General features: G+C 46.7%; 5 protein-coding genes across 5 annotated transcripts; 3 read left to right on the top strand and 2 right to left on the bottom strand.

Moving 5' to 3' along the window:
* Positions 1-590: 590 nt before the first annotated feature.
* EDB93DRAFT_1102246 (uncharacterized protein) lies at positions 591-5,603 on the top strand (the record flags this gene model as incomplete). Its single annotated transcript, XM_041447184.1, has 15 exons — positions 591-816; positions 895-1,075; positions 1,126-1,393; positions 1,573-1,941; positions 2,023-2,101; positions 2,146-2,154; positions 2,206-2,349; positions 2,612-2,805; positions 2,933-3,200; positions 3,332-3,775; positions 3,933-4,081; positions 4,490-4,650; positions 4,708-4,856; positions 4,910-4,975; positions 5,122-5,603. The coding sequence occupies 15 exons, from the start codon at positions 591-593 to the stop codon at positions 5,601-5,603; spliced, it is 3,189 nt and encodes a 1,062-aa protein (XP_041310012.1).
* Positions 5,604-7,708: 2,105 nt separating this feature from the next.
* Positions 7,709-9,086, top strand: EDB93DRAFT_1248271 (uncharacterized protein; the record flags this gene model as incomplete). Its single annotated transcript, XM_041452691.1, has 5 exons — positions 7,709-7,912; positions 7,995-8,184; positions 8,240-8,314; positions 8,369-8,398; positions 8,572-9,086. 5 exons carry the CDS (start codon positions 7,709-7,711, stop codon positions 9,084-9,086), a joined length of 1,014 nt encoding a protein of 337 aa, XP_041310013.1.
* An 860-nt stretch (positions 9,087-9,946) lies between these two features.
* On the top strand, positions 9,947-11,494 carry EDB93DRAFT_1081216 (uncharacterized protein; the record flags this gene model as incomplete). The annotated part of the gene is made up of 4 exons (XM_041445598.1): positions 9,947-10,409; positions 10,465-11,207; positions 11,261-11,338; positions 11,396-11,494. 4 exons carry the CDS (start codon positions 9,947-9,949, stop codon positions 11,492-11,494), a joined length of 1,383 nt encoding a protein of 460 aa, XP_041310014.1.
* Positions 11,495-13,180: 1,686 nt separating this feature from the next.
* Positions 13,181-15,105, bottom strand: EDB93DRAFT_1132578 (uncharacterized protein). Its single transcript, XM_041449003.1, has 4 exons — positions 14,861-15,105; positions 14,785-14,793; positions 13,844-14,728; positions 13,181-13,787 (listed from the first exon to the last, which is right to left on the bottom strand). Exons 1-4 carry the CDS (start codon positions 14,897-14,899, stop codon positions 13,551-13,553), a joined length of 1,170 nt encoding a protein of 389 aa, XP_041310015.1. The 5' UTR covers positions 14,900-15,105; the 3' UTR covers positions 13,181-13,550.
* Positions 15,106-15,320: 215 nt separating this feature from the next.
* On the bottom strand, positions 15,321-15,667 carry EDB93DRAFT_1248274 (uncharacterized protein; the record flags this gene model as incomplete). Its single annotated transcript, XM_041452692.1, has 3 exons — positions 15,321-15,454; positions 15,506-15,542; positions 15,593-15,667. 3 exons carry the CDS (start codon positions 15,665-15,667, stop codon positions 15,321-15,323), a joined length of 246 nt encoding a protein of 81 aa, XP_041310016.1.
* Between the last annotated feature and the right edge of the window lie 2,862 nt (positions 15,668-18,529).

Here is an 18,529-nt window from a genome sequence, read left to right on the forward strand (position 1 = left end):
ATGTAAATAAAACGAAGCCTGAACACCTTTGTTCTCATACATTATGGCGAGATCGATGCTGATATGAAAAACCTTCATCCTCATCTCCAGAGCTGGATTGAATGGATCACATTTGTCGTGCGCATCGTCGAAAACGCTGTCGTCCATAATAGGTCGTGATGACACAGAATATCCATATAGCACCTCAACCTTACATTATCATTGCCTAAATAGGCTGCCATACTACCCTGGGAATGCCAATCTAATTAGCTCAGTTCGCATCAATCCCTGACACTGCCAATAAATACCTGAATAATGCTGAATATCCTCCCTTGCTAACATAAGGCAGGAACTCCCCATGGGACACCGGTGCTACTGCCGCCTATTACTGAGTACAACGTATGCAAACATTCTATTTTTGGTAATACTGAGTCACAATGCATTGGCAACGTCCTTAAACCTTCGTGCTCGTCGTTGTCCACAACGAGCTCGAGTATTCAATGTAAATTACATCTAAATGCACCAGTTTTTTTGTGCACCCTCAAATCATGGGAGTCCCACTCTACTAACAGTGCTTTTTCTTTACAGTCTATTACTTATGCGCGTGTGACATGTACTACCGTCACTCGTTGATTGTCGACCCCACAGTGTTGAACATGCACGTTCCCACTCTTATACTGTCCTGGTTCCTCCACCACTCTACTCAGTGCTCAATGCATGCATCCAAGCGACGGAAGGGTCTTTCTCGCAAAGTTCATGTCTCTGGCTTCAGCTATACTGGAGAACGACGCAATGAAGTTTTATCCCAGGCAGCAGTGGCCCATGAATGCACCGCAGGTCAAGAACACTACTGTCTCAACATTACTGGTACCTTCTTTCTTTATCTGTCTTACTCTATGCTGATCTTCTTCTCAGGTCTTAGTCAAGATACCCTCAATGTCCTTGGTGAAATACGCACTGAACTGCCTCACGAAGACTTTATAGCCACAGACGCCATGGACCACGATGGGCAAAACAGAGACTGGGAACCCATACCTGAGTCTTGGAATGAGGACGAGACGATTGTGCATGCAATTCGCGACTTTGTTGATCACCGGTGAGTATTTTCTTTATGCTGGATACTGTAGTGTTGACACTGGCCAATAGCTGGAACTATCGAGTGTGCAAAGATACTAGGACTTGGCGAAGCCACCTTGATAGCTTGCATGCAAATTGGATGCCTATCCTTCCCCTTCTCGCCGATGCATTCCTGCACTGGAAGGCATCAAACTCAGCTCCCCCTCTGACTACACCGCTGTCAACTGAACATGGCTTTACCATCAAAGTCGTCGACCTTTTCACTTTGGAATCACACGCATTCATCCCATGTGAGGACGACATCTTGACATCTGTCGCACTCGTAAACGCTGGCTATGTTGGTCATGTCCCACATACTCCCTCACTTGTATTTTCTCTCCGTACATTGGAACATTACTGACTTGTTCGTTCATGCAAACCTTCATTCAGTGTAGAGGCCTTTAGCAAAGTAATATGTGACTCATACAAGGTATGTAGTCCTTCATTTTTGTCACACTAATCTTAATGTCATTACAGGTACCTTACAGACAACATTATCGTACAATGTTAGCGGGCGCATTTGACGTCTACTTAACTATGGTCCACTCCATCGAGAAAAAGGTCAATGTCACCCTTGGTCGTGATACCCTGAACTGGTGGGTCCTTAACGCCTGCCCTCCATGTGCCTATGCACTCGAGGATGAATCACCTCTCACATCCAATCACATGTTTGTCATTGATGGCGGGAATTTGGCAAAAAGGATGCTACAAGTAGGTGATCGTCAGCGTGGAGATATGAGGGAGTATGCTGACAGCGACTACATGCTTCCTCGGCCTTACGTCAACCAGTTTGCAAATGAAGTTCGGTCGCAACCAATGCCTGTGGACACTTCAGAGCCTGAGGATGTTGTTCCTGCTATTGGGAATGATGATGACGCTGACACCGAGGACTCATCATGACAAGTAATGTCTTCCGATTGCAGCAAGAACTGGAAGGCTGCCGCCGGTGAAGAGAAGAAATGGATGTGGAGTATTTTCGATGAGACTGGCCTCTTTGTTGCTGCCTGTCAGTCATGGCCTCCTATTGTGGGTGACTGACATGGTGCGCAGCGGTGAACTGTAAGTATTTCATTTCTGATATATTATTTTTATTTACTATAATACCAACAGTGCAAAGTACCCTCTCGCCATCATTTCCAAAATTCTCGAGGTTCTTGGTGAGCTGCAACCTTGGGGCTTACGACATTGGCTGCGGATTCACATTGACTATCAGCTCGAGTAGCCTTGGGGAAGCATTCAAGAAGCAAGGATGCCGTATGTGCATGGACGCATTCCACTGGCTACGCGCACAACTTCACATGTCAAACAAAGAACCACCCTAATGGCATCCAGGGTGCAGGTCTCGAGGATTTCGGAACCATCGAACACTTCTTCAGCGCGTCAAATGCCATCGCCCTCCATCATTCACTATGCGAGTCCCTACCGTAGACATGTCTTCCTCGACTTATTCTTCAAACAATGGGATGAGGACAAGTACCTCAACCTCGCTACCATGATTTTTAACAACTATAAGCAGGCAGCTCAGGTATCTTGGCCTCGGAATCAATTGCACTTGACGAAGCGAAGAGGTCGCTTAGCATCAGTGATGATGATCTTGAGAGTTGGCATGCCGAAGAGGTTGACTATTTCGCAAATGTTGGCAAACAGTCCACAGTGGGATGTGCATGCTATGGCGTATGTGGAGCTCCTTCAAAAATTGAGAGACACGGAGTAAGTTTTTTTTTGATTCCTTCTTGACGTCTTTTTATTAACATCATCAGGCGCCAGGCACATGACACTAACTCCAAGTTCTTATCTACTACACCAGTCAGACTATCAATTTCTCCCTCCTTCACAGAGCTCGTACTCTGCTGATCTCTTGTCTACAAGACGACTCGAAATGCAGTGCCGTTATGCGACTGAACACCTTGCTACCCTTCAACATGAAGTCGTTTCAATGGAAGTAACCATGGGAATATCTCACCGATGGCAGCCGTCGACTCTAGAATATCAGCAAACAATGGAATATATGGCAGCCTACAAGTACCAGTGTGCACTTGACCAGCTTCAACAGCTGGTTGTCCAGCGTCTTTTCGAGCTTCAAAAGCTCAATATATCGCAGACTGGTGAGTCACTCTTTTTTCATGTGTCTTCACTTACGCCAGTGTGTAGCCTACAAGATGTGCAACACACATTTCGAAGTCTCTTCAAACCCGTTGTCGCACCATCCAAAATGCTATCAAGAAGTATAACGAAGCCACGCTAGAGCTCAATCCCCCTCATGCACCACTTGAATGGTCCAGAGTCTCACATTATAGCTTCCTCGAGGAGTTTAGTCTCCTATGGGAGACACGTCAGGATGTTCGAGAAAAACCTTGGGCGAAACCAGCCGTCCGTGAGGTCATGCGCCAATGGTTGCGCATTAAGCGTGCCAAGGAGGAAATTGAGCGCTGCAATGTTGAAGTGTGGCGCCTCCACACAGCAATCATTGATGAACACCAACATTTCAATCTTATTCTCAATTCGCTTGCTGACAATTCTCTTCTAAAAGTTGCTGTTGAGGAATTCTGTGCATGCCGTTGTCTGATCAATTTCCAGTTGCTTGCTCGCATCTCGCAAATCTACGCACTATCTGGTTTCACTGGTGTGGCATCACCCGGCACGAGGAAAGGAGTGGTACTATCTCATATGGAGCAGGACAGTGCGTTACCAGAAGCACCAGAGGATGATGCGGATGACACAGATGACACTGCTGATGCACCTAATGAAGTTGATGACCTGCAGCAAGACATAGGCACCCTGGTGGAATACTTATCTGACTTAGTACTTACTCATTGATACAATCATTGTTTTCATAGTTGAATCACACAATCATGACGGTTCCCTCTGGACATTAGATTTTGCGAAGGAGACAGGAAGGCGAAAGATTAAGATCGAATTTACAGGAAGGCGAAAGATTAAGACCGAACTATTGGTGAAGTATATTCAAGGCCTAGAAAGCAGGAAGGTGAAAGATTAAGATCGAATTTATTCAGCCAGTGAGTCGAATTGGCAGTCACTGACTCTGTATGCGAAGGTTTGATCGTTAGTAAGTGTCTGAATCAGCCACTCTGTTATTGCATCATCTCAATGTTCTCACTGGCAACATTGTCTCTATTTGATCGCCACCACACATTCAAGTTCTCATGTCAACTTCTTCTTCTTCCAGATCCAGATGCTATGTAGTGTTTGGTGGTCGCAACTCTGGTGTTTTCACTGAACGGTTTGCCTTCGCATACTATACAAACTAGATGGCTAACTCTTTTACAGACCGTTTATCGCAAATCCTTCGGGCGCTCATTATTTTCCTATTGCCATTCGTTGTCTGTCAATTGAACATGCCTGGAAACTTGACAACCTCCAATCTATTCTCAAGACTGCGAAGATCGATGAAGACACTTCGCCCGCTGATGCTGCTCGCGCCTTTCTGACTTCTGACGCTGCACATGGCGTGCTTCAACAGGAGCGCCACGAAAAAGTTGTCACAGGTTTCTATAGCATTCTTTTTGGGTTTGAGACGGGTATTTTCACTACATGGTGCGTCTCACATCTTTCTATGTCACTCCAATACTAACTGTTGAAACTACTATGCAGGAAAGATTGCCATCAAGCTGTCTCGGGCTTTCAGCGCCCAAAATACAAAAAATTCATTTCGTTTGCTGAAGCAATTGCATGGATGATCATGAAGGGTGAGGTCCTCAACACACTCAAGGCAAAGGAGAACGAAATGCACCGTCCCTTAGGTATGTTGATCATCTTGTTTGTCGCTCTATCTAACACTCTACTGCTTCTCAAGAGGATCGCACCTTTGCCAGTCTCCAGGGGACATCAGCAAATAAGAACAGAAACAATTGTTCCTTAGGTATGTTTGCCGTCTCATCATCACTCTATCTAACACCCTATACAGCTACCCAAGAAGATCGCACCTTCATCAGCCTCCAGAGTTCACACCAATCTTCTTCCGTGAAATTGGATCCTTCTGAGTACATTCTCTTTGTTATTCAATAGAAATACTAATGGGACTTATTACAGTACTTGTCGATGTTGACTTACACTCCGAGACGACGCCACACCATGTCCATGTCGAATTACCCTCCGAGACACCACATCGCATTGTTATTCCAGCTTTTCCACTTACATCTTCACCTCAGTCTTCTTGTGCATGGAGAACCGCTGCTCCAGCACACAGCTCGACGTTACTCGAAGCATCCGGAACATCGAAGCCCCGAGTTTATCAGGCTGTTCGGGAGTTAAGTGGAGTGCAATCTGCACACTACGAACCCCCTCCACATGATGATACCCCCATGCCTTCCTTTGGTGATCTTGCTGATTCCTATCTCCAGTCTCATGGCTTCACTCTCCGTGCTGTGCTTTGCATTGCCCATGCTGTAGACACCAGCAAATCTGGCTGGGAGTTCATTGATGAGATTTCAGGAAGGGGTCTTGCCATCTCCAAGGCACTGCTGGCTTTGGATGCTCATTACTGGTGACGATGGTTTTTGATGCACATATATCTTGCTTAGATCTAAAGTCACGTGCATAGACACACTAGCGAACACTGCCATTTGTCGGGTCTTCATCTCTTTTTTGCTGTCGGATCTCTTTGTTTTGTCAGGTCTCTTTTTTTGCTTTATTTCACACTGCTGTTGTCGGATCTCTTTGTTTTGTCAGGTCTCTTTTTTTTTTGCTTTATTTCACACTGCTGCAGGCTATTGCAGTCATGCCTGACACTTCCAATCCACTTGGCCGCTATGCTAATAAAATGCGGAGGCTTACTACCAACCAGCCTCGCAAACCCTGGCGTCAACGCACCAGGACTCGGTACAAGCTTTCAGCAGCTGACAAAGCTGTTTTGAAAGACAAATGGCTAACACACCGTGTTTTGTATGCACAGGCACTCTAAGAGGCTCGCAACATTGTAAACGAACAAGCAAAGTTGCTACACGAGAGATTCAGCAAACACAGTGTCGAGTACTACTTTGGAGAACTTATGCAGCGTGCTCGAGTAGCACAGTCATTGTTACGACTTGGATGGTATCTGTTGGCGACGCTCAAACAGAGCTTGTGTCGTCAATGGTCGTGGACGTCCTTGGGCTAGCCCAAGGTTAGGGGTCGTACTTGGCGGGTCTTCAGCAAGTATGATTTAACGCCTATGTCCAAATCGGGTAGCTTATGTCACACGGGTGCGAGACGATAAGCTGTATCGGCCTAGGCTTACGACACCCGAAGGTTAATCGTAAGGATCGTCGTTAATTAGAAGGACAGAAGTCCGACTAGTTAACAGGGGCTTTGCTCGTCGACGAAGTCGATGAGTAAAGGTCGAGACTATAGGCTTATCCGCGATGAGCAGATAAGAAGATAGAATATAGACTGCTGGCGAGGCAGAAAGGATCACTCAGTTAAGAGTAGGAGGTCAAGAACCAAGTAGATTCAAGTTAGGGAATATGGTACATGGTAGCGAGTTTATATAGAGGACAGGAGACGTATTAGTGGGTGATAACTCGTACTACCGGGAGAGGCAATCGGTAAAGGGTATAACTATAACAGGAAGGCACATTCGGTCGAGGTAGAACGTGCTAGATAAGAAAATGAGTCAAAGATCGAAAATAAGAAGTGAAACGCGCAGGGGCACGATCGTGCAACTGCGGATCTAAGTATAAAGTCGCATGTGCGACTGCGCACCGAGTCAGAGATCAAGAAAGGGAACAGGGCAAAGGGGATGCGTCGTGCATCATGTCATAGGTTACCGTCCAGACGGTAAGGGTAAGGAGACTGTCCCCTGGATCAGTCAGGTGGTGAAACGGAGCATGGGTATGCTTCGTCAGCGAATGGATCGGGCCAGATGTACTGGCTTTGCTGAAGCGATAGGTGGAGGGCGAAAGGGAATGCGAGGATGACAAGGATGACAAGGGTGAGGTCAGGGTAAGGGTATGACGCGAGGGCTGATACGAGGAGGATTAGGAGAAAAATAGTAGGGGCCCAAGCGTCTAGATGTTCTTGTAACAGTCATCACGCAGCCCCACGTGGTGGAATGTGTTTGTTCACAAAGAAGTGAAACACATCAACACTGGTATGTTTTTTCACTATTTCATTTGATGATGCTCATGTCTGTCACGAGTACCTTTAACAAATCATTATTCTTTCCTAAATCTTCCTAAGTGCCAATACACAGCGCCTAAGTCAAACCCTAACCCTACCCCGAAAGCGTCTACTAGTTCAGAGATTCCCTTAGCACCCATGACACGTGTCTTCGATGTGACTGATGAAGAAGACGAGTTCTTTGATTGTGAATAGATAAGATTAGATACGATAAGATAAGATATGGTCACGTGATACTTCTTTAATATTCTACGATGTTCTATGGTACGATTCCCTTTTCTATTTTATGATTGGCTAGTAGTTATAACTCAGTTTCAATCTCCGTCTCAATAGTTGTATATAGGTAGCATGTCTTGGTCGATAGTTCTTTAGTTCAAACCTCTTGTATCTACACTGTAGCAATCCAAGACGTACTTGCTCCTCTCTCTCTTGTCCGATAACCTTAGTCGAGTCCTAGTCTCTGCCCAAGCGTTAATTCGTTATTTGGGTTGTGACAATGTCTCTACCTACGTTAGAACGTCCTTCTGGCTCTCCATCTGTCAAAGCCTCACAATGCGTGAAAGAGCTTGCATCACGTTGGAACAATATGACAAAGGCCGCACAAGAGGAGGAAACCAATGATGCAGTACAGTCACTCAAAGAATTTCGCGAAATGAAAAATCTTGCTCTCCACAACGTGCCATTAAATGCTTTTCAAGATGTTTGAAAGACCTTGGAGACACTTGATCGAGAGGTACTAAGTATTTTTTTTAATCATAATTCATAATGCTAACAACTCAAAGGCTCGCTCTTTGAACGCTCACACAGGTGTTGAAGTCTTGATCATCGCAACACGCTCCAACCTCGATCATTTCAACCAGCCGCACCTCTTTCACACTCAACGAGCCGCAGATTTTCTGGATGCATGCTACGGTACTTCAGCTATGGATGTTGCCTTGCATATGGAGGCCTTCTGCATCACTGGTGTCCAAGGTTAGCACAGAGGCTGTTCATCTATTAACGATTACTAACTGTAGTCTACTCGCAGGTGTCGCAAAGACTCATCTTCAAGAAGTTCTCGCTCTCAAGAAAGCCATCAGTGTACTAATCCTGTGGAAACTTCGTATGTTTGCTATTTGGTCTTTGGTGTATGGTATCTAACACAATAACATAACAGAAGCTGAAGCTGCACCTTTCAAAGTACCTCGTATGTACTATCAAAACTTCGACTCTTATATCACCACCAAATTCCATATCATCCTCGAGAACTGGCCGCTCAGCAAGTTCTGCACCCCAGGGGACATCAGCTCACGGTCTGAATTGACCGTGCTGCATAACGCATGGCAGTCAGGGTGCTACGCTGCTTTCGTAAACTGACAGAGGCTGAACTTAAGGATTGGGAGGATCAGCAGTTCGAAGAAGCACTAAATGGCCGCACTGGAGACAGAGACAAAGCTGGACTTCCCAACAGCAACGACAACACTTCCAACAGCGACAACGGCACTTCGAACAACAACGACACTTCCAACAGCAACAATGGCACTTCCAACGACATTCCCAGCAGCGACATTCCTCCCCCTACTACCAGCGCCACTCCTCCAGAGACTCAAGCCCAATTTCATCAAGGATCGAAGCGCAAGGCTCGTACAACAGGTGTCAGCACTGTCACCACAACAAATGGAAGTGGCATTGCTGTGGAGAAGCGGGCACGCAAAGAGCGGTCAGACAAGGGCCAGAAGCACGGTCCTCGCAAGAAACCATGCACCAACAACAGTGGCAGTACTGCAAGCGCCAACGAGAGTGGAAGTACCCCAGGCACCAACGACAGCGGAAGTGCCACAAGCGCCTCTGTCAGTTCTGTACACCAGACAAGTGCTATACCTCAGCCCTCTTGACTTACATACTTACAATACTATGCTTGTTTCTGAATTTTCCTAATGAAATACTCGTGATTTGCCTTATAAAATAGTGCGCTAAGACTCTTTAAATTGTTATGCATGAGGGCGCACAAAAAAACGGTGCATTTAGATGTAATTTACATTGAATACTCGAGCTCGTCGTGGACAACGACAAGCATGAAGGTTTAAGGACGTTGCCGACGCGTTGTGACTCAGTATTACCAAAAATAGAATGTTTGCGTACGTTGTACTCGGTAATAGGCGGCAGTAGCACCGGTGTCCCATGGGGAGTTCCTGCCTTATGTTAACAAGGGAGGATATTCAGCATTATTCAGGTATTTATTGGCAGTGTCAGGGATTGATGCGAACTGAGCTAATTAGATTGGCGTTCCCAGGGTAGTATGGCAGCCTATTTAGGCAATGATAATGTAAGATTGAGGTGCCATATAGTTATTTTATCCGGTTAGAAGTTTTTATTTGAATTTCTTCTCAGAATCTTGCGTAATCTGACCGATGATTTTTGGGGTTCTCCTCGGTTTTCTTATTCGGCGCATGGGACGAGAATTGACGCGCACGGGCCAATATTATGGTTAAAATGTTTTCGACAAGCACTGGTAAGTACTATGTAGCTACTAGTACACAAGTTGACTAGTATCTGTGGGGCGTGAGCGTTAGGGTACAACGTTGTTCCATGTTTCGGCTAATTTTGAAACAACTTGTCACGGTGAATCGGAAGGCCTGGCTTGGCCTAGCGCTTGGCGTGGTGCGAAGCTGAAAATGTTCATTAACGTTTCCCTTGTGTGTGTATATACTTTCCAATCGCTTCTCTAAGTCATCCGCCATCTACTACTAGTATCATGGCCAAGGTTCCTTCGCTGCTCTCCATCCGACCCCGATTCTTGTCCACAAAAGTCCTTTTGCTTGGTGCTATCACCACCTTTGTGATCACACTCTACACATTCTCTTCTTCACACCCTTTTCGTTTGTCAAACTGGTCTTCAATATTCTCATACCAGCGACAGCATAGTTCATGCACTCCAGAACAGTGGTCCAATGGGCGTTGGGTATATAGCCCGACGTCTGACCTGGTAAATTTAACGCGTCCGGAAGAAGCACTTTCCTTAGCGGGCTTTGAAGGTTGTGCTGCAGACCGTGAATACCACTGGCATCTAGGCACAGACCACGAAGAACAATGGGACAGATTTCCTAAGGTCTCTTCGTACAGATGGTTGCCTTCGAGCCAGTGTGATGTACATCCTCTCAATGGCGCAGCGATGGTCAAGGACATGGTAACGAATGGCGGATGGCTTTTACTGGGCGGTATGTCGGCTCCGTCCTGTGCTGTTCGGTTCTCATGCATTAACCTCGCCTGCAGACTCGATAACAGAAAACCATTTCTTTTCGCTGTCGTGTCTGTTGTACCCGCACGTCCGTGCAACCCCGAATTACACAGAAAATCCCTACTTTGACCGTGCATGGCAACAACATTTATACCTGTCGCCGTCGTCACCCCTGATACCCGAAATCACTATGCCGGAGGGCTTCTCCATCGAAAACACACCACTCGTTTCATTCCGACGTGTTGACCTGCTTCTTAACGGAACAGAAATAGACGCGTTATACCACAGTTCAGCATTTCCCGTTGAACCCGCCGACTTCAACAGTCAAAATCCTAGTTCTCAATACACCAAGGCAGACACCGTATTCGGCGAAGAGGCATTTTGGTCGCTTTCCCCATCAGAATACATGGCCACATTCCTTGATTCACCTCCGGATGCCAACTATGGCACGCTGGTTGTGAGTACTGCTGGACACTGGACAACAACCGCATTCCGTGCATTTCGCGACGAGGACGCTGGAGAAGATGCTGGTTATGGTATCCATAATGTTCTTGCGTTCTTCAAGGTTGCGATGCGGACTTGGGCAGGCGAAGTGCAGAGCGCCATCGCAGACTACCATAAAAATGGGGGCAGACGTCCAAAACAGGTAGTCGTTAGAGCGTATCTGCCCGGCCACGAGAATTGCCACAACATCTTCGAGCCTACGGAGACAATTACGCCATGGGTTTATAAGTGGTATAATTGGCCATGGATTGCGGACTTCAACACAGCATTCCAGGTCGGCAATTTAACATGAATACGAGGTGTAAGGATGCTGACTTTTCCTTCAAGGAGCTGCTGTCATCACCCGAGTTCCCGGACATCCATTATCTTCCGATTGAGAGACCGGGACGGCTGCGCCCTGATGCTGTAAGTCAATACTAGTCTCGCGCACAACTCATATCTCATAAGCCACTGTCCTACCAGCATGCCTCTGGAGATTGTTTGCATCTCATGACAGGTACCGGTGTTCTCGAGGGATGGTCACACTACATCTGGCATTTTGTCACACGCGAACTCAAGTAGAAAGATCTGTTGTAACCCCTCTCGAAATCTCACCACTGGACACTGATCTCGAAGTAGCTCGGGGGCCCGGATACATAGAAAGATACCCTTTTTACTAAGGCAAGAACACTGATCTGCATGTATTCATGACACTAGGTCGCACGCACTATGCCTATACCACCTCATACCAGCGTTGGACACAGATACAGCATTCTAGATATGGATTATGGTGTTTCCCTGGTCGTCCTGTTCTCTACCTTCGATTTTGATGATTCTTCCGGCTTAGCGCGGTCTGACACCTGAAATCGACCTCCCGCGAGGGTACTTACAGGATCTACTTGGGATAAGCTTCACAGTCAGAAGCTATCAGCGCAAGAAGGTATTTTGCAGTGATCACCTTACGTGCGACCAACGGCGAAAGAGCTTGTGTTTTAGGACTGTTTCACGACGTACGTTTATATCGGTCCTCAATTGGTATTGAAATATTAAAGTATCGCATCCAGCTATCTCTGCAAGGATGTCAACCTCGCGGATGTCCCTCAGGATATTGTAGGACACCTCAGCACATCGGCCCCTGGTTGCGAATATGAGTGCAGATCTATTCAATCAAGTTGATTTTGAAAACGGAGTCACGTATAAAGATCAAGCCAAGGAATGAACCCTTCGTGACCTCTATCAGAAGACCATGCGTATGATCACTGAAGCCTTCGACCACGAGAGTCAAGTTCGTGATCAGGAATGGTGCTGTTGCTGCAATTCGTGTTGGTCTCTTGTAAGTTTTCATAACTCTTTGCTAATCTTCAGAGGCGGTTGGGTCTGAGATGGTAAACATGAACTCTTTCTTTCTTGTGTAGTCCTTTCAACTGAAAATTTTAGATGTTTGCACTGGCGGTACTGATGGTGCGTTACTTTTTGCTATCTATATCACTCAAATCTGACCACCAGTTCTCTGACTCAGATTAGGCTCGCACCAGAGCAAAAATCGACGCAGTGTGCGGACCCCCCAGAATTCCGACTTTCCACAATAGGACTTTCCCGCTGTCATTTGAGGGTGTCTGTTGTGAAACCCTGCCGCGAGTGTATACAACACGATCAGCGCACATTTGATCATCGTCGACGGACTCAAAAGACCGATGAACCGTTTACCCTCTAAATCCCGCTGCGGCTGTAGCGGTTTTTGTGGTGCTATCCCCGTAAAAACCTAGGCCTCCTCGATGCATCTTTCAATCTGGCAAGGAAATCATTGGGAAGAAAGATACTAGTTTTCATCAAAAGGCAAATACCACGCCTGTGCTGTTCTCTAGGAAACCCTGGCCTGTGTGTCTATATATTTAAGTACCAGGTCGCACGCACGCACTACCTCACTGACATTGGAGTACTTGTCATATTATTATTACGTATCCTAGAAATATGGGCTTGATCGTTCTGGAATTCCAGTGCGAGATTCCAATTTTGATCATTTGCACGATGCGCAGCTCCGGATCCCTGGCTGGACACGACTTGAACCTTGAAGCGCTGACGTCCCGGCGCAAGGTCACACGATCAAGGCTCATGAGCATCGCAGGGCTGATCAAATGGCCATGGTACTTGTAAGAAAATCAGATGACCATGCACCGAAGAAAGCGAAGAGCGGTCACCTGTCCGACGGCCTCGCAAAAAGCATGTGCTTCGTGTTCCTTTCCAACTTGAATGGGACATGACATACGAAGCAGATATATTGCGACAGATCCCGCAGCAATGATGCCAGAATTATAATTGATTAGTTACCGAGGTATCCGAAGAATCGTGCTAAAAAAGCGAGGATAAGCACATCAGATGTCTACGAAAATACAATCAAAGTTTTTAAGTCCCAAAGATACTAGATAGTATAAAATATGCTACCGGACGAACGTGAAGGAGTCATGACTATATGCTGAAGGGCATGACACGGACCAAAGGACACCATGGAACTAGGGGGCCGGGCATGGTGCTACTACGAGTAGTAATGAATACAACCAGTCTTGACGAACTCCATTTTTATAGGGTACAGTGTCCACTGGATCTACTCATCCTCTTGGATATCGAGAAATACGATTAATTAGTACATGCTCTGTGGTACCATAGGGGCCGAGTTCGCAAGTATGCTCTCCGTCGACATCTGTCGTTCATGCTGGTATATACGTGGGAGGGTCCGTGTCATGGCACGCACCGACCATGGATAGAGCGCCGTTGGGTCCGGATCGGCGGGATATACAAGACTCTCAATGGACGCATTTCTGCTATGCGAAACCGAACTGTACATTGGTGGGGCGGGCGAGTTGGAGTGGGTAAGTCCCTAGGTGATACAAGTTAGTGAGGATACAGTCACAACAACCGGCTTTCAGGACTTACCGGGGTGTAGGAACTTTGTTGAATGTAAGTTGTTGGCGCGGTTGTCATGGTCCGCGAATTAGATGACGAATACGGACCTCCAGCCGCACTGTATTCCGGTGCTGCCGTTCGGGCCGATGTAGAAACCGACCCAGGTGGTACAGATGCTGCAACACCTTGATGGTATCCTGGAGTTATTGGCGTCGCTGAGTGTGTAGAGGAATCAGGATCTCCGATTTGGATAACCCCGCCATAAATTTCTCGACCGGGGTCACCCTCGTCGTCACTCGTCTGTTCATGCACCGGTGGGAGACCGCTCGTCCACCTTGATCTCGTGTCAACGCTCTGGCTGTTGAATGACCCATCCCCATGTCCCACAGTACTATTTTCATCCGGACCCTCAACCACCCAGCGATGGCTTGGTACTGTTGGCTTGACCTCTCGAGGGCCCACACCAAAAAGACTCCACCATCGCCATAGCCGCCTCCCAGATCGCTGGGACTGCTGATGTGCTGACTTGCGAAAAGAATCAGGACGATATTTGTGGGGTGGGAAGGAGAATTCGAAAGAGTCTCTTAGTGGTGTTTCTGAATCAGTTGAGTCTGATCGAATATACGTCGAGTGATGATATCTTCGTATGTGACATGGAGTGGCCATGGACTCATCTAGCGTAACGGGTATGCTAGTATGCTGTACTCGACGACGGTATTGAGGCATGAAGACCTGGTATACTTTTGAGACAGATGCATCTCGAACCCGGCGAAAGTGATGTTTGAAATGGTGTGACCATCTGTACCACATGATACATGCAGCAAAGATGATTATGAGTGAGACGCCAACAATTATTGGGGCTGTGATCTGCATAGGATCCCAATCTGAGTTATCGCTGTCATCGTCAGTACGGGACTGTATTGAATATTTCAGCCTTGCTATCAGAATGGAACTGGCAGTGGACAACTCACGGAGAGGACCTGATAAGTAGCAAGTACGACATGGTGTTGTCAAAAAGCTTCCGCTCGTGAATTAATGAGTCCTTACCTGGTGCTGGAGCTGAGCCCGGGACAGGATGAGAACCATGACATCAAATCTGACTCGAAACCCACGAGTGAGAGAAAGAAAGAAAGCGGAGATGCAGCGATCTCTTAGAGGTCACGAGCGTCAAGTACTAGTATTGACCGCTGCGATGTATTTCTGGCCCAGATTGCTACCGTTGGTCGTCGGTTAATAATTGTTCCGTGCCTGATGCGAATTCAATAATCATTGATTACTTCGGAGGACTGGATATTTCGAGGTGGCAAAGTCAGTCCTTAAATTACTCAATGTACTAGTACTATTACAGTTTCACACCATGAGCGGCCCTGCTAAACTAAATGCTATGCCCTAAGCACAAGGTGTCCATGGCATCTATTGATATTGGGCTGTGTTCACGTAAACCCGACTCGACGACGAGCGCATCTTCCCAGTGGACGCGATCACATGATCAGTTTCTCTCTCGCGCTCAGGTCGGTCCCCTTGCCATGATCATGATTATGTGCGGAAATCTGAAAAGTGGCACGTCCGTCGCGGATAGTAACATGATGAACCACCGCATTCGGTCTATGCACACTGTAACTGAAACAAGGTATGTAAGATCTGATGCGAAGTCAGGCTTACTAGTCTGGCCTCGATGGTGTTATAACTTACCCGTCACAGTGTCAACGTTAATGGCTTCGCGAGCAGCCTGCAAACATGTTGTCAATATGATAATATTCGAGGTCAGGCGAGGCTCACTACTGGCGCCCCAGCCTCGAAGAGGGCAATCAAACCGAGGAGAATAACGAGAGGAGTAGAGACACAAGTAAACATGATGGTGAGTTGGACTTACTTGTAGAAGGTTGTTGGCAACTTAATTGTTGGTACTGCCTGTTCTACACTCCACAGAGGAGGTCATAAAGTCGTGTTCAGTGGACATGATACTAGTACTGGCAGAATTGACTCAACAAAACAGCTTTTGAATGGCATTCGTCCACCGTGACAGGATATGAGCTCCCTCAGCAGCTTTAAAGCGTGTATCGCGATATAATATATGATGAATTAGGTTTGTCCTGCTATGCCAAGTCAAAAACTGCCCGACGCATAAACTGGCAGAGGTTGAATCATACTAGTTGCACATCAGGAAATCATCAGGAAGTTGGCCACCACACTAGGATGAAGAACACGCATCAGTTAGAAATACGAACGTTGCCTGTATAAATACGAGTAGGTCAACAATACAAAATCACAAAATGTGTAGAACAAAATCGTGTTTGAAAGTCGAAAACTTGTCAACTCCGGAATCAACTAGCTCATATGTACTATGTACTCACAAATAAGAGTGACGACTGCATTACCAGCTGCGATGCTACCGGTGATTTTGCGGATGGAGAAACAGAACATCTGGGAAGTCCAAAGGACGACCACGCTCATGCATCGCCATTTGCGTCATAAGCGAGAACTTGAAAGCAAACGCCTTGGAGTGCCAAGAAAAATCTTCATGCACGACTGTTCTGGATAGTGAATGTACCATAAGTCTACAAAAAGGGTTACCTCGTGGACGAGGAGTGGAACAGCGGAGGCAGCGAATGTCTGACCGAAGCCAATCAGAATTAATAACAAAAAGCAGTGGATCGCTTATGTATCCTACCATATTCAAGTCAAACCCTGCAGAGCTTCGAGCTTGTGTAGCAAACTTAGGACCGTTGAGTCACTTGAAAGACAGACAGAGCTATGCCGTGATATATAACGGAACAAACTGTAAGAAAATTAAACCAGTCCCGTCAAGACGCAATATAACAGATAATCATGAAATCGTACAGTCAAGGCCGACCGTCGCATAGCAGGGTTGACTCAGTCCATTGGCACTTGCAACCTCAGAAGTGATGATAACCGCATTTCCGCTGTGAACGTCGAGAAACGTTCACATTTTCGAAGTGTTTCGTCCCGGCAACAAACTTACATGATTTGCGAGGAAATATAGAAGCTCAGGTTCCACCGACGAACATTTGGTGTCCAATTCGACAGTCGCGGTCTTAGTCGAACTAAGAAACTTTAACGCAGTCAGAACCTCGTTCATTGGGGGCCCTCAAGTTCACCTCGAAATCCAGCTAAATGTAACCGCTTCCCTGCAGAATGAGCATGATCATTCATGATCAAAGGGAGATGAAATATCAGCGATGTCGACAGTCCTGATCATGATAGATGAAATGAGACAAATAAATAAATTGATTTTACCAAGCCTAATAAATGTTAGATAATTATTCATGTACATAATTATATACATGATTAAATTACATAATAGCTCCTTGACGCTTAGGCGCTCGACGTCATCCCTAAGTATGCTGGTCCTATTGGCAGTGGGCGTTGAACAACTTTACTGTGAACTCATTTGTTAAACAGCGTTTTGAAATCTGCTGTCCCAATGCTACAGAATTAATGTGCGTCATTCCACTAATCACTGGTTCAGACTCCCATCACGCTACGCTTCCGAAGCGTCAATTGCCCCATCCTACTACTACTACTAGTAGCTGTGTCTGCGTGAACCTGCGTGAACTCGGACGGTTGGAGCAGGCTGGAGTCTCGAAGGAACACTCTGTCAAATCTAACGATATGGTATCATTCATGACCCGGCAGGACATTTGTGCTCCTCCCAAGTCCGAGTTGATCATGATGGTTCTTGACCATTGTGGCACTCTAGGGCATAGAACGCACTTTCTGGAGTCCCACATTGGCGCTTCATATTCAGATCTGGAAAACGGACAACAGCTGAGATCTACTTTTGCTCTATTCTCTGGACTAGGCCTAGGTCCAGCCATGTGATTGTGGTAAGTGGTTTTATGAAATTCTAGTTTTCTTTAGATCATTCCATGGCTAGAGCAATGGTGGCGTACTAGGAGGTTCGGTGTTCTTCATTGCAAAACTATGTGAGTCTAAAACCACACGTCGATTGAAGCTGGACAGTACCGTGCAGTGAGATCAATTCTAGCGTCACGCCCTCAGACTCTGACGCCATGTCTTTTGGTGCTCGACAGAGCATCGATGCGTGCTCTCCAAGTCTCCACGTATTGGGAAGCTGTATCTACCCGATGATTCTTGTCAGCTGCACCAGGAGCTGCCTCGTTGACGTGGCCCATCGCGCTTCGATAACCCATTGTTGGTCTATCTATTCCTCATAATCTTTGTGACCATGATAGTTCGTCTCGGATCTAGAATAAACAATCAAGACCCCGATCATGGGTCCCGCAATCCTATTCACACGTGAGTACTAGGGTCAGGCACAAGTCAAATGCGGACCGAAGCAGGGTGGGCAAGCAAAGCCGTTTCAGCATCGTGTTTTTGAGGTGTGACACGGACTGCGGTCACTGCGTGGCGTTCGCACCACGGATCGATCCCAGGACTGGCCCATGTGTCTCGGTGTATGGCTAGACAATAACCCTCATTGATGATTTAGGACCCTTTCTGCAGTCGTGACGTCGATTTAAATCTCCACGGAGCCGTCCTCGAGGTCTTTCACTGCGTCACGCCAACTGGCAAGGACCGGTGACCGAGATCGTTTCCGTGTTTTTTGAGTATTCCCAATTTAGTGCGCTTAGTCACACTTTTCCCACAGGCTCTATTACTTACATGCTCTCTGTTTTCACTCTGACGCATGCCATGGCACCCTTGGTAATAATCACCGGCCAGCCTCGTGTG

The sequence above is a fragment of the Suillus bovinus genome (assembly GCF_016758785.1).
Source record: "Suillus bovinus strain UH-Sbo-P2 chromosome Unknown EDB93scaffold_13, whole genome shotgun sequence".
NCBI classification, from domain to species: domain Eukaryota; kingdom Fungi; phylum Basidiomycota; class Agaricomycetes; order Boletales; family Suillaceae; genus Suillus; species Suillus bovinus.

Coding starts and splice junctions, on each gene's coding strand:
- EDB93DRAFT_1132578 (XM_041449003.1), bottom strand. CDS start 14,899: ATGGTTCTCATCCTGTCCCGGGCTCAGCTCCAGCACCAG. Junction 13,788..13,843: donor AACAAAGTTCCTACACCCCG/GTAAGTCCTGAA, acceptor TGTATCACCTAG/GGACTTACCCACTCCAACTC.